This window comes from Corylus avellana, chromosome ca8 (assembly GCF_901000735.1).
Source record: "Corylus avellana chromosome ca8, CavTom2PMs-1.0".
NCBI classification, from domain to species: domain Eukaryota; kingdom Viridiplantae; phylum Streptophyta; class Magnoliopsida; order Fagales; family Betulaceae; genus Corylus; species Corylus avellana.
In genome coordinates, this window is record NC_081548.1 from 22,566,391 (window position 1) to 22,581,814 (window position 15,424).

At 37.1% G+C, this 15,424-nt stretch overlaps 1 protein-coding gene across 1 annotated transcript; it reads left to right on the forward strand.

Annotated features, from left to right (window-relative positions):
• The first annotated feature begins 244 nt into the window (after positions 1-244).
• Positions 245-15,419, forward strand: LOC132189161 (exocyst complex component SEC5A-like). The gene is made up of 21 exons (XM_059603746.1): positions 245-808; positions 2,506-2,657; positions 3,072-3,166; positions 3,368-3,562; positions 3,743-3,870; positions 3,971-4,129; positions 5,121-5,225; positions 5,971-6,045; positions 6,422-6,559; positions 6,664-6,855; positions 6,985-7,128; positions 7,461-7,587; positions 7,665-7,875; positions 8,647-8,762; positions 8,852-9,086; positions 11,445-11,538; positions 12,995-13,072; positions 13,199-13,255; positions 13,386-13,535; positions 14,015-14,227; positions 14,951-15,419. The coding sequence occupies exons 1-21, from the start codon at positions 407-409 to the stop codon at positions 15,182-15,184; spliced, it is 3,300 nt and encodes a 1,099-aa protein (XP_059459729.1). The 5' UTR covers positions 245-406; the 3' UTR covers positions 15,185-15,419.
• The last annotated feature ends 5 nt before the right edge of the window (positions 15,420-15,424 follow it).

The following is a 15,424-nucleotide window of genomic DNA, read 5'->3' on the forward strand; positions in this document are numbered from 1 at the left end:
TGAGGCTATATCAACTATGGATAGGGTCTATGATCTTTTGCTACCTAAGACTTTTATAGGACAAAAATAATTTATTTATTGCATTATAGCATTTCTCTAGTTTGAATGCATTAGAAAACACCTTCAAAATTTTTAGAAGATCCCGAGTAATCACCAGCAATATCAAATTTGTTTGGGGACAATCGTAAATTGCCACACGTGTAACCTCAAAACGTCCTACACCGTAACACCGGTGACAGCATACCCAACGCGCCACTTCCGTGGGACTTTTCCCTTCCGGCGTGTTTACTAAAACGTTGTGTTGTGTGGAATGGTATAATGGAGTAATTATTAGATCTATCTATAACCCATGGCATAAAATCTCCCGCAACACAAAAGGAAATCAAATTTCAGCAGAGAAAAGAAAATGTCAAGCGACAGCGGGGACCTGGACGAGGACGAGCTTCTCCAAATGGCTCTGAAGGAACAAGCGGAGCGAGATCTCAATTACAAGAGGCCTCCTGCGTCCAACAACAGTTCGAGGAAGCCGGTGGCGAACTACGTGCAGCCTCCTGCGCCGATGAAGAAGTCCGCTCCGCCGCCCAATTCTTCGAATCCTAGGGCTGCGGCGGCGGGGAGGAGAGTGATGGAGGAGGACGATGACTCGGAGGTGGAGTTGCTCAGCATTTCCAGCGGCGATGAAGACTCCACCACCAGAGATGATCGTTCGCGTCAACGAACCGGTGGCTCCAGGGCTCGAGCCAAAGAGGATGAGGCCGCCTGGGACGGCGACGAGCCTGCTCTCTGGAAACACGTCGACGACGCTGAGGTTGGTCAAGAATGAGATTTCAATTCCGATCTTTGAATTTTCGTTTATTTACGCCTAATTGATTCTGATAGTCTTGTTGTTTAAGAATGAGGCCTTCATACTTAGTTGGAAGAAATGACCGCTAATGAGATTAATTTATAGTTTTACTTCTAGTAGTATTAGCTATTGCGACTGTTTACTTGAAACAGAGAACTTAAATGGACTTATTGTGGCTTAGATTAGTTCATGAAGCTGAAAATTGACTCGGAAAATCATTTTTGTGCTGAACTAGTTTGAGAATGCATTGTTCCACTGAGTTTCTTTCCTTTCGTTTTTTCCTCTCTCTTTTTGGTACTTGTTTTTACCATTGCGTTATTTTGAACATAATTTTAGATTGAGTTATAATCACCAGCTTAGTTGAAGCATTTAAAATTTAAGGTTGAACTGGATTACAAGTTGTCATCTACATTGAAGCATCTGTGTGAATTGGTGCAAAACCTTCAAGGCACTGGGTGATTTCAATATTATTTATCTATTTGTTGCGTACCCATATGTTTTTAACGGTGGAGCTTGTCATCTCATTTCTAGAAGAATGAGCTGGTGCTGGAATTTGTTGAGTTTGCAGAAAGACCCTGTACAGTGTCCTATGCAAATCCAGTTCAAATCTCACAAATCTAGAGAACATCCCACACCCCCTTCTAATGTGTTTCCACATCCCAACCCCGTAGGACCCAAAAATCTCGTTGAAGCACCATCTTATCCACATGCTACCATATTTAACTTTCACCTCCACAAAGCTTTCCTCTCTGTTGCATCGCATCATAATCATTTTCCCAAGAGCGCTCGGTTAAACAAAAGCAGGTTTCTAAAGACTAAGACGCCTTAGCTGGTTTCTCCATGCCATAGCACCATCCTTAGCTGATGAAATTTTATTAAACTCAATCTCAGAATTTCTACATGAAAACCTTTATATAGGCTATTCCCGATCCTTTTCGTATAAAGACTAGGACTCCTGGATAACAAAGAAAGGTAATTTGAACAACAACTAAAATCAAGTACGAAACTACAACAAAATAGAAAATAAGTTTAAAACATAAAATAAGACTCATGAGCCTTTGGTACAGCCAATTCCAGCAATTCTGAAAATTACCAGATCACCCATGATTTAATAAAACTTAAGAAAACTTGACTGAGCTAACAGCTTCCTGACACAAATAAACATAAATCTAAGATTAAAACCATAGACTAAGACTTCGTATTATTCCAACTAGGCTTCACAGAAAACAAAGATCAAAATTTCAAATATTTGGGTTTTAAGTTTGCTCTCCTGGGAGCTTCTTGGAGCCTGCATCACCTGTCTAGGAAAAGAGACCAAATCAGGGAGCAAATGTTTGGGTATTTCTCCTTTTGTATTAAATATATGGGTAATTTGAACCATATTGATAGTGTTCCTTGGTCTTTTTATTTCTGCTTCAGTACAACCCCCACTCCAAAAAAAAAAAAAAAAAAATCGATATCCAATAATCACTTGGTGGAATATATGGATCCTGAATTGAAGGCCTGAGAATCAGAAGTTTTATGCATCCTTTTATGAATGCCTTCCAAAGTACAATATAGTGTGCATTCGGATGTTAACATTTTTTTTTTTTTTTGGGGGGTGGGGGGGAAGTATCTTTGAACCATTAATTTGATATCATATCGTTGTGCTTCTCTGGCAGCTTAATCGTAGGGTTCGTGAAATGCGGGAGACAAGAACAGCACCTGTGGCTCAAAAATTTGAGCGAAAACCTTCATTAATCGGAATAAAGGGGCTTAGCACTTTGCAGTCATTCCCTCGTGGCATGGAATGTGTTGATCCACTAGGGTTGGGGTAAAAATCTTCTGTGTAATACTTATCTTGGATTACACACATTGTTTCTTCTGGCCATCATGATTAATCTGTTAACTTTTTTACTTGGCATTGTTTGCCATGTTATCTCCGTTTCTAGTGCTCTCTTCCTTACATATCTTCAAGGCTCTGCTAGCTGCTTTAATTATGTTCAGCTAGCTGGATTTGCATTGATCTTTAAAGGAATTTGAACATCTTAATTTTTGAAATCGCTTATTGTTGATTTTTCATTTCATGGCAGCACAGCCTACTTCATACTGTTAGCTATTAACAAATTTGAATCTAACGGAATTGCTGGCCCAATATTTTCCTTATAGCAGACTGAATTCGGTAGTTCTAAAGTTGTTCATCTCCTATTATTACTTCCACTAACTTGAGTTTGTGCTGTCCATACAGAATAATAGACAACAAATCATTAAGGCTTATCACTGACATGTCAGAAAGCTCTCCATCCAAGTTGGACAAAGATCCTCTGGATAGTAGCCTTCGTGGTATGATTAATATTCTGTTGTTATAGTATATTGTAATTTACACTTCTATTAAGAGGAAAATGGTGGTTTTTATTTTCCCATTTTAGATTTGGATTGATTTGGGAAGTTTTATATAGAGCATCACATAAGTTAGATTAATAAATTTACCCTTCCCTCTATGTTCAGTGTGGTTGACATCATCTTTCATGAAAATTTTTGCAGAGAAGTTGATTTATTTCTCTGAAAAATTTGACGCAAAGCTGTTTCTATCCCGAATACACCAAGACACAAGTGCAGCAGATATGGAGGCTGGTGCTCTTGCTTTGAAGACTGATCTTAAAGGAAGGACTCAACAGAGAAAACAATTGGTTAAAGACAATTTTGATTGCTTTGTTTCTTGCAAAACCACAATTGATGGTATGCATCCATCACGTCACATGGTTTTCAGGCGTTAATTTTTAAGTTGAAAGCAAACTCCCTAGACTCGTGTGTGTGTGCACTTGCACACCTGCAAGAAATTTTGATTAAAATCCTAATTTTAGTGATAAGTTGGATTGTTTCTTGATTTTGATGTGGAAAAGTCTTATTCTTTACTAGATATTGAGTCAAAGTTGAAACGGATTGAAGACGACCCTGAAGGTTCAGGGACTTCTCATTTGTTTAATTGCATCCAAGGAGTAAGTTTGCAGGCTAATCGTGCCTTCCAGCCTCTATTTGAGAGACAGGTTTGTAACATTTAAATTTTGATTTGATTGGAAAGTTAGTCCTGCTGATGCAACAACGATCACATATCTTGCATCTTTTTCTTGAATGGCTCTACTGTAGGCCCAAGCTGAGAAGATCAGGTCTGTCCAAGGAATGCTACAGAGGTTTCGAACATTATTCAACTTGCCAAGTACAATTCGTGGGAGCATTAGTAAGGGTGAATATGACTTGGCAGTTAGGGAATACAAGAAGGCGAAGTCGATTGCTTTACCATCTCATGTATACTAAAATTTATATTTTTCTAGCAACTTTTTTGTTAAGGCACAAAAATTTCAGAACTCATTTTTAAGCATTAGTTAATCTGTTGGTTGAAATTCAATTATATGTTTGTAAATTCTACTTTTTGTTTTATCATTTGTCATCCCTTTTCTTTTTTCGAAGTCTTTATCAATGTACAAATGTTTTTCAAAATATATTCTCACGAGAGAACAAGATACTTGACTGGTTTTGTACAGCATGATTTTGTGATTCTGACAATTGTATACAACTTTTAAGTTAGATGTTGTATCCCTTGATATGTGCTAAAATGATGGTTTGGTTTTCCATTTTCAGATCCAGCTAACCAATAAGAGGAGTCCATTCTAGTATGGTCATTCGTTTTTTTGGGGTGTAGGGGGTTCCTCATCCCCAGGCCCACCCAATAGATTCTCTTTCTATATCATCAATCGAAATATTGTTTGAAGTCAGGAATTATCATCAATCTAACCATACTTATTTTTCCTATTTTTTACCAACGAATAGATCTCTTTACTTGTTCTATTACTTATCACAATATATATATACACTTGTATGACTTAGATGTCTCATATTTCTAAAGATTATTTGATTGTTAATCATATTTTGTGTTTCTAATTTTAATCATGAATGTCTGAATGGTAACATCTATATTATAAAGTGCTAAAATGTTGATTTTTTTTTCCCTATATTTTTAGCTATTATGTAAGGCACCTCATCGTAGATCATACTTTATAGGTTGTGTTATGGTTCTATTTCATGTATTTAGTATTATTGTCTCAATATCTACTTTGGAAGTAGCTGATTTTCTCTTAGCAATTATTTCGGGCAAAACAAAGTTTATCCAAATATTTGGATTCCCCTAATCTTTTTTTTTTTTTTTTTTGATAGGTTCCCCTAATCTATAAAACCACTTGCTCGACAGTTTTCTTTTCCTACGTAAGTCAATATACTTATATTTATAAGTCACTTTCAGGTGGGAATACTAAAACGCGTTCTTGAAGAGGTTGAGAAAGTGATGCATGAGTTCAAAAGCATGCTTTACAAGTCTATGGAAGATCCACAAATAGACCTCACAAATGTAAGCTTGTTTTGTACTTTTAGTATTTTTTGACTATATGCTGGTCATGCTGACCTGGACATTATAAGAATTAGAATTGACCTGAGGCATTTTACTTGTGCTTGGGTTCTTAATTTAATAATTTGTAGTGGTTATTTTTTGAGATAAAAAAACAAGGAATAACTTCTGAGAAATGAAAATGGTGTAAGCCCAATCCCGAATGTCATAAGCTGAATTTCGTGTTGTGTATGTCATAAGCCTATTCATAAAGTGAAACTAAAATGACATCCAATTTCTGAGAATTAGAAAGAAAAAAAATACAAAGAAAGACAAAAGAGTCAAGTTTTATAAGAACTTTCATCGAATAATAGGAGTAACTTTTGAGAAGAAGAATAAGTGTATATGGATTTTAGAAAAAAAAAAAAAAAAAACTCTTAGGGGATGCCATGCAACGTAGATACTTTTTAAGGACATTTTTTGAGGGGCCTATCTATATCTTTGGGGTTTGGGCTTAAAATCTCTCTACTATTTTTTTTTCAAGAACTTTTGGGGGAGGCCATGGCGTAGCCCCCAATTCTCCTCCGCCACTGATGACTGATGATTTGTATGCATTAAAGTAAGCAACAACTTGAAGCCAGCATCTGTATACCGTATTATTTATATGCTTCCTATTCTTGTATCATATATATGATCTTCATATGCAAAGCCAATCACTTGTGGCATTTTTTTTTTTTTGGCTACTAAGAACTTTTGATGCTTCTTGTAGCTTGAAAATACTGTGAGGCTGTTGTTGGAGCTGGAACCCGAGTCAGATCCTGTGTGGCATTATTTAACTATACAGGTCAGTGAAGTCATAACTGTCCCACTATTTTCAAATTTCTTTGTAACCGAATCTCTGTGTTGCTAGATTATGATCAATGTATGCCAGTAATGTTTAGGATTTTCTGCTGCTATTTGCTGAGGTGAACAAGTTAGTTATACCATCTACACGTGTTGAAGTTTTTTCCTTCTTACAACACCATATTTAACTGAAACAGTTCAAAGCAACTTTACTAACCACTAACAACTAATAGGTTGCCCCTCACCCTTTTTCCAACTAATAATGGAGAAAAAAAAAATAGCCAACATGAGCCGTAAACTACTTGCTGGTGAAAATTACCCTAGTACGACTGTCGGAAGATCAACTTGCTTAATACTTGGTGTTGTCTCTTTGCCAGAATCACAGGATTCGAGGTTTGCTTGAGAAGTGCACCTTAGATCATGAGGCAAACATGGAAATATTGCATAATGAGATCCGTGAAAGAGCTCTGTCTGATGCAAAGTGGAGGCAGATTCAACAAGGCTTAAATCATCCTGTAAGTGTAAGCATAAGAATAGTCATCTTATAGTGGTATTGGAGCTACCCAATTTATTAGTACTTAATAATGATGTTAGCTTTGTTTTGGTTTATTAAACTCAGTCAGATGTTGACTATTCTCTTATGCTTGAGAACACCAATCTTCCGGTAGATTCTCAGCCAGTAGACTTCACCAGCGAAAAAGTTGATGCCCTTAGAGGAAGGTACATCCGCAGATTAACTGCAGTACTCATCCATCACATACCAGGCTTCTGGAAAGTAGCACTTTCTGTTTTCAGTGGGAAATTCGCAAAGGTATTCTAAGTGTTTTCTTTCTTCTAAAGCTTTGACATAAAATTGGAACCTAGTCGTAGTCTCAGGTAAAAATTGTTCTTTAAAATGATGATTTTAGTCTTCACTTTGATCTGGATCTTATTCTTTCAGTCTTCTCAAGTTTCCGCTGAATCAAATTCTAACACTTCAGCAAATAAAACTGAGGACAAAGTTGGAGATGGGAAGTACTCAAGTCATTCTCTTGATGAAGTTGCTGGAATGATACGAAGTACAATATCTTTATTTGAAGTCAAAGTGAGTATGCAGGCTGGACCATTTATGGCCTTCTACATTGGATTGAGATGTTAGTTCAATGAGCTACTTTAATGTTTGTGGGTTAGCATAAGTACTAGTTTGAGAATAATTTTATGAAGTTTCTGATTGTTCCAATAAAAGATTGTTTATTCTCTGGTGCTATTTAGGAGTGCCAACTTTGTATATTTCAGCTGAAGCCAAAATTGGATTTAAATTTCTATTTAGCATTAGTCTATGCCCACTCTGAAATTATTGTAGTAGTGGTTTATAATATCTTCCATACAGCTCATTCATTTGGCAGGTGGTTCAAAACAAGTTTAATGTTGATGCAGGTTCTTAACACATTTCGTGATCTTGAAGAGTCAAATATTCTGCGATCATTCATGAGTGATGTTATAGACAAAATATCGAAAGCATGCCAAAGTTTTGAAGTCAAGGAGTCGGCTCCTCCTCTAGCTGGTATCTAGGATGCCTGTTAATCTTCAATAGTTGGCTTCTCAAAATTATTCTGATTTTTTGTCTTCTTTATTTTATAGTTATGGCACTACGAACACTTCATTCGGAGATTACAAAGATTTACATTCTAAGGCTTTGCTCATGGATGCGGGCATCAACTGAAGAGGTATCAAAAGATGAAACATGGGTCCCAGTATCAATTCTTGAAAGGAATAAATCTCAGTATACAATCTCTTTCTTGCCTCTAGCATTCCGTTCAATTATGGCCTCAGCGATGGATCAGATCAACATGTAAGTCTCTGGATCACTTGTTACTCAAGCATTCTGTGCTTCCTAATGACCTGTTAGTCTGCATAACTTCCTAAGTTACCTTGGAGGAGTTCAAGCAAATTTTTGTTTAAATGGATATCGGGTTCATTATTAAGGCAAAAGAAAAGAAAAGGATGTTGTAGAGCTCGATTGCTTCTTGAAGTACAGTAGGTCAGACTAGGATCACCAATTACAGCTCAGAAAACATGAAAATAAAATTTGAAAGAGAAAAGAGAAATGCAAATGTGTTACTTATCAAAAAAAAAAGAAGAGAAATGCAAATGTGTTAGCACCATTGCCTGCTCCTATCCATGCTATGAGTGATGAACAAATAGCTGCTTGACATGGCACCCAGCTCTTTGCGAGACATTGGTAGTTTATAACCTCTGAATGTCCTGTGAAATGGAACATCATAGTTAGAGCAATTATAAATAAATAGGGAGACAATGGCGCTGATGTGCAAAATTACACATCAAGTTATTAAGTTTTTTTTTTTTTTTTTTTTTGAAGTGGTGACTGAAATCTGCCATTTCATTTTTGAAGAATGTTAAAATGTCAGAAGAATATCAGTGTTATTTGGAGGCGAGGCCCATGTTACTTTATATATCAACTGTATTCTCGATTTTTGGTCTAAGCGAAATTATTTTGTTATATTAAACCTTATTGCTTCTGGATTATGTTAGACATTCCATGGTAAAGATGATTTTCTATTATTGCAGTCTTTTGACTCCGTCTCATGATTTCTTATTTCAGAATGATTCAGTCTTTGAGGAGTGAGGCTGCAAAGTCAGAAGATATGTTTGCACAACTTCAAGAAACTCAAGAATCTGTTAGACTTGCATTTTTGAACTGTTTCCTGGATTTTGCTGGTATGATGGATTAGCTCAAATTTATGTCTGTAAATTACCTATTAAAAGCATGCTCAATTATGTTGCTTCCATTTGTGCACATTAATCAGGTCATCTGGAGCACAATGGAAGTGAGGTTGTCCAGAACAAATCAAGCAAAGAAATTTCACATTTACAAGATGGATATTCTCACGATTTAGAAGAAAAACTGTCGTCTGATCTCCCTGGGGGTGTTTTTGATCCCCATCAACAGTTGTTGGTGGTCTTAAGTAATATTGGATACTGCAAAGATGAACTTTCTTCTGAGTTGTACAACAAGTACAAACATATCTGGCTGCAGTCTAGGTAGGTACTCAACTATTTTCTGCTTCCTCAGTGGAGAAATGTTAACTTGTCATGGAGAGATGTCCTTTGCATTGGTTTTTTGTAGCCTGAGCTGGAATAGATGCGAGCCCAGTATATGACTCAGATATAAGCTGCTAGCCCAGCCCTACCCGGAAGATAATCATCTTGGCTAGGATCATTCCAGGCCTAAGTGGTTCAACCTAATTTATTTGTTTACCTGTTGCTTATGTAAAACTTAGGTTAAATATTATGACCAGAATTAGAATGTTAGCATGATGGTCCCCGCCTGTTGGTGTGTGTTGAGTCTCTGTGTGTGTATTGTAGGATCAAGTTATAATGTTGTTTAAGTCTTTCTGAGCTGTCTGACTTCCCTCTGCTCTTTCGTAGAGTTTTCCCTGGAGACCATCCTCAACATCCGATCCTCTATGATCCTTCCACCCCGCTCCCAACCTTCCCTCTCGTTCCTGGTTTAGTCGTCTATCGATTCTCTGTCCCTCACATTTCTTTCCCCTGCTGTATCCCCCTGTTTCCACTCTGCCCCTTCCCCCTCTTAAAAAAATTCTTCTTTCTCCCTTTCCTTTCCCCTTTCTCTTCTCTCTCTTGGTTTTATGTCAATGGAAAATATCTGCAATGAGATTCGATAATCTGATATCCCAAACAAAGGCTCTAGGCTGGGATGAAATCCAAAGTCAGCTTCTTCCAGAGACTTGAGGGAGCATTTGCGGTGTCAAATCTCTCCGTGGTGGGGAAAATAACGTAGTCAACTTGGGGTCTCAGATGGATGCAGAAAAACAATGTAGTCCATGGAACGCCCCCTCCTAATGTGATCCAGCTGGTGCATCATGCTAGAAAGCTTCATAGCAAACATCTGATGGCTTGGAAATCCGTCCTTGGGAAGAAACCAAAAAGTGGTCGCCCCCTCCAAAACAGTACCTAAAGATCAATTTTGATGTGGGAATCCATGAGACCTTTTCAATGGGAGCTGCTACTTGTCGGGATTCATCTGGAAATCTTCTTTATGCTTGGACAAAAAAGTTCCTCCTAGGAATTCCACTTGTGGGAGAGGCTAGAGCCCTACTCGCCATCAAACAAGTGGTGATGATAGGATTTAATAAAGTCATTTTTGAGGGAGACTCGCTTGTGGTGGTGTCTGCATTCCTCAACCAGGAGTTACCTCTTGAGTGGCGCCTAGAGTCATTTATCTCTGAAGCTCGATCTCTTCCGAGTGGTATCCCCCACTTGGTCTGTTCGCAAAGTTCACCACAGTACAAATTAGAATATGCATAACCTTGCTAGAGGGCCTGCTTTCATTGATATTAATGGAAGCATTCCCATTAACTCCCTGCCCCTGTTGTTGTTGTTGTCCCCGTTAGCAATATTAACCCCCCTTAGGTAGTTTTGTTGGCTTTCTTTTTTTCTGTTTTTGTTCTGTGATGTTTTTTCTTTGTTCTGTCGTAAGTGTATCCATTTGATCAGGAAAAAAAAAAAGTAATCATGTTGTTTGATTTGGTTGCATGTTATCGTTCTTTGGATTGAAGCTCCATTAGTTCAAATCTTTCCTTTGTGATATGAAATGTGGCATTTCACCAATCCTCAAATAGAGAGACTAGTTAACCCCAAGGGATTGGCTGAATGTTCAGCTCGGGTGCCAAATGTCTTTAGGAAAGGTTGGCCCAAGTTCTATCCTACTGCTTTCCCTTTGGTGGCCACCCATGGAGATTTATCTTAGTAATTGCCTGGTGCATGTGGGACAGGGGAACCTGATATGCCTAGGTATTATTTGGTGCTTAAAAAAGCCCTGGATACGTCTTTTGGAAATAGAAAAAGATACATTCCCCAAAGTGATTTATGATTGGCTCTTGCTGTATCATTTATTCTAGAAAATTTGTGTATCCTTTTGTGCCTATCATACAATGGATTTGGGATGTCTTGGGTTATGCCTAGATGGGTAGTCAATTTGTTTGCTTGCTGGTGGACTGCAGGCAATATGCAGAGTGCTGTTGTTTGGCATATGGTGCCTTTATGCCTCTTGTGGTGTCTGTATAGGGAAAGAAATGATAGGTGTTTGGAGGACTGCGATAGGATTTTAGAGGAGTTTATTTCTCTGTTCTTTAACACTTTGTACCTTTGGATACTTGCTTTTGTTTCTCGTTTAGTATTTAGTTTTCATGTCTTTCTTGAGCTTTTTGTTCCTAATTTTTAGGTGGCTTCTCTTGTGTATACTTCATGTGTACTTGGGGCTGCCTTACGCTTTTAATGATAATTTGATTATTTATCAACAAAACAAAAAAATTGTGTATCCTTTTATGTTTATCCTGGTGATGCTCAATGACCTGCTTTCTTGCCTCTCCTTTTCAGGGACAAAGATGAAGGGGACAGAGACTTACAAGATCTAGTAATATCATTCTCTGGGCTTGAAGAGAAGGTGCTTTCTCAGTATACTTTTGCAAAGGTATGGCTGAACACGCTTCTTCAATTCATATGGAAAAGTTGTTTCCCACTGCCCCCGATGCAATACACACAAGCAGAGACGATTGTTGTCTTGTTATCTTGTAGCTGTAGGCATTTTACTGCACTTGTGACCTGGTGAGGTGAAAAATGTAGTTCAGTTATGAAAACACTTCACCAGTTGTGTGGAATAAGTACATTCACAGTTTTTCTGTACAAGACATTTTTAAACCACAAAAAAAAGTAAAGAAGAAAAAAGAAAAAAGTAAAAATAAAAGTAAAAAGAAAAAAGAAAAATAAATATGAAAGATTAAGCCCCTGGGAAAATAAAATAAATTAATAAATAATGAGAACGTCAAGGAAATCTGAAGCTCTGGGAGCTGTGGGGCTGGGTGTGTATATTGAAAAGGTAACAAGATGGTTGGCTGTATGAATTGTTAATATAAATCATCCAATAGTGTACAGTAAAAATTGTTAAGCTACTGAAAGAGAAATTTTCAGTGCCCTGGAATTGATTTTTCAGATTCAATTTTCTCTCTTTTCTATTTTGATTATTCAGAAGTTATGATAAATGTGTACATCCGCATAGGTTGTTTTTCTAATTGAACTAAAAAAGGAAAGAAGAAAACAATCTCTAAGGGAATCCATCCAAGACGCCGTGTCACTGTTCAACCAACAAAGGTGGAAAACGGCTACTCTTTAGGATGATAAAAATCCCTCTCTTTTTTACTAAACTTGAATATGAATTCAGAATTACCAAGCATTGAGGGAAAAGAAGTTGTTTCTTATTGCAAATTAGTTTTATTATAAGCCAATGACGACATAAATTGGGCTTACCAGTTGCACTCGGGAGCTGATATTTACAATTTTGATTCTGAGCCTCCTCTGAAACCGTGAACTGTCAAGCAGCATAAATATCCATTTTAGCTAATTTTATGGTTCCAAGTCTACTGGAATACAACCTTACCTTGAAAGTTGGTTTTGCACACATTCTGTGTGATGAATTGATTTTCACATTTCCAATTTGAATTTTGACTGGCAACCATTTCAACCCCCTTTTTTGATATCTGAATATTATTAATTGCACTAGGAAATGGCTAATTAGATGGTCTAAAATCATTGATTCTTCCTGCCTTTTGATTTTTCTTTTCGAGAGAAGATGTAGATAGCCTGGAATTTTTTATTTTTATTTTTTAATAAATACTTTAGTTCTGTTCAAGTGCCACTTTTTGTAGAAAAAGGTTGCTACTGGAGACCAGTAAAATTGGATCAAATATATGATTTATCTTGGATACAACATGTATTTTTGGGGTAGAAAACAGGCCCAACTTTTTCTTGCTGGAATTGTTTTTGCTCAATGTTCAAGCTGATGCAGATTGAATCTAAAAAATAACTTTCCATGGTGCTCTGTTGAATTTTTCTTCATTACCTGAACAGTTTTATTTATGTCTTCCCATCAGGCAAATTTGATCAGAACAGCTGCCATGAACTATTTATTGGATTCTGGTGTTCAGTGGGGAGCAGCACCTGCAGTCAAAGTAAGAAACTAGTGGATTTTGTAATAATAGTAGTGTCTGTTTGGATTTTTCTTCTTTCCTTCAACACTTTCTTAGGCGAATAGTACTGTCCCCTAAAGAGAACAATAAAATGCTGGTTGATTGCAGGGTGCGCGTGACGCAGCTGTGGAGTTACTGCATACTATGGTAGCTGTTCATGCAGAGGTACATACTACATGCCTTCTTGGGTACTTGTGCTCCTTTCTTATTTTTATACACATTAGCTCTGATTAAGTACCAGTTCAGTTCATTTACTCACTTGTACTTCTACAATGAAATATTACTTCATTTGCAGGTTTTTGCTGGTGCTAAGCGCCTCTTGGACAAGATACTCGGCATTCTTGTGGAAGGACTGATTGATACTTTTCTTAGCCTTTTCCACGAGTACAAAACCAAAGATCTAAGATCACTTGATGCAAATGGTTTCTGTCAGCTCATGCTTGAGGTAAAATATAGTTGTTCAACTTTCTTAACTGGAGAAGTCCTGAATCACACTGCTGATGTTTCTGAGATTTCATATTTGCTGTAATCATACACTAAAACTAATAACAGTTACTTCAGTTTTCTGGGGCCTAGAAGATTGAGGTTCTTATATAAATATTGTTTCAAACTTCATGAATATGACAAGATTTAGATGCTGTACGCATTTCAAAGAAAAGTCAACACCTCATCCCCAATAAAAGTTCAAAAAAAAAAAAAAAAAAAGTCAACACCTTAGCCCCACGCCTCCCTCTGCATGTTCTGCCTGCAGCTGTTCCATTCGAATTATCAGTACCTTTAAACTATTAGCCTTTTCTATTTAGGCACCCTGTGAATTTTGATACTATGATCTTATCCTTTACCCACCTTTAAGGGTTGAGGAAGTACCGGTTAAACTAGGGGTCATTGCTTAAAGATTAATTGTTTCATGTGTATCTTCTGCAGCTTGAGTATTTCGAGACGGTATTGAATCCATATTTTACACCTGATGCAAGGGAGTCACTGAAGTCTTTGCAAGGTGTGCTTTTGGAGAAAGCTACTGAGAGCATGACTGAGACTATGGAGAATCCAGGGCATCACCGCCGGCCGACTCGTGGAAGTGAAGATGCACTTGCAGACGATAGACAAGGGATGTCTGTGTCACCTGATGACCTGATTGTAAGAAACTTCTTCTGTATTTTTTTGTTGTAGTACGAGGACACTCTAAACGAGTTGACTTGTTTGTTATGGTTTTTTGGTCTGCGTCAGATCTAAAGTAGCTATATAATCTTAAGGTAGGTCTGGTATGTGAAATAGAACCTGCGCTCAATCATTTGATTGCACTTATTCTTGTTGTGGGGAATAGCTGTTTCTGTGATTTTGGGAATAGGTATTTACTAACGGGAGTGGTGGGAGTAGCTATTCTTCATACCATGGAATAGGTTATGTCGGTGAGACAAAGAATATAGATTCTATAATATTTTCTATTCTCATATATGTTGAATAGTTTAATTTTGTTAGAGAAAGTATTTATATAAATTTGTATTATGCTAAATAGTATGTGATATACAAAAAATTGATAATATTCCTGTACACATGAACTAGGCCAGAATGCTATTACAGGGATCTTTGGATTTTAAACAACCTGGTTTCTTGTAGCTTATGTCTCCTAATGAATTTATACTTTTATTTTCTGACTATCATCTACACATGAACAAGGCAAAATGCTATTATGGGGATCTTTGGAATTCAAACAATCTGCTTTCTTATAGCTTATCAATTGGTTCTTGATATAGCTTAATGGCAGAAGCTGTGATAATGCTTCTGTACTACATCATTGTTTATTTTTTTCGTTAGATATTTTATCTTTTTTTCTTTCTTTTTTTTTTTGGTATGCTTCAGGCTCTTGCACAGCAGTATAGCTCTGAGTTACTTCAAACAGAACTAGAGAGAACTCGTATCAACACGGCATGCTTTGCAGAGGCGATTCCATTAGACTCGGTGCCGGAGCCTGCAAAATCTGCTTATGCTTCTTTCAGGGGTCCAATAGATTCTCCCAGCAAAAATTACCGAGGCACACAAGCTACTGGATCACCAAGTTTCTCCAGGCATAGGCGTAGATTAAATAATTTGTAACCTCAAATTCTTGTTTATTTATGTTCCCCATGTGTATGTGTGAGTGCTGTTTTGTAGTGCATGCATTTAATTGAACGAAATCCATATTCTTTCCATTTGTATTTCCCCTATCCCTATGAGCTTCTTTTTTCATTTTCCTTATTACTCTTGACAGACAATACAACAGCGTTTGTATGTTGTTTGTGCAGTAAATATGGCATTTTTCAAGGCTATGTTAATTAAAATGAATTTAATTTATTT

What these genes read in the sequence shown, in the direction of transcription:
- LOC132189161 (XM_059603746.1), top strand. Translation starts at nt 407, where the DNA reads ATGTCAAGCGACAGCGGGGACCTGGACGAGGACGAGCTTCTCCAAATG. An exon ending in AACACGTCGACGACGCTGAG is followed by an intron (nt 809 to 2,505) that starts GTTGGTCAAGAA and finishes CTTCTCTGGCAG; the next exon opens with CTTAATCGTAGGGTTCGTGA. An exon ending in AGCCTCTATTTGAGAGACAG is followed by an intron (nt 3,871 to 3,970) that starts GTTTGTAACATT and finishes GCTCTACTGTAG; the next exon opens with GCCCAAGCTGAGAAGATCAG.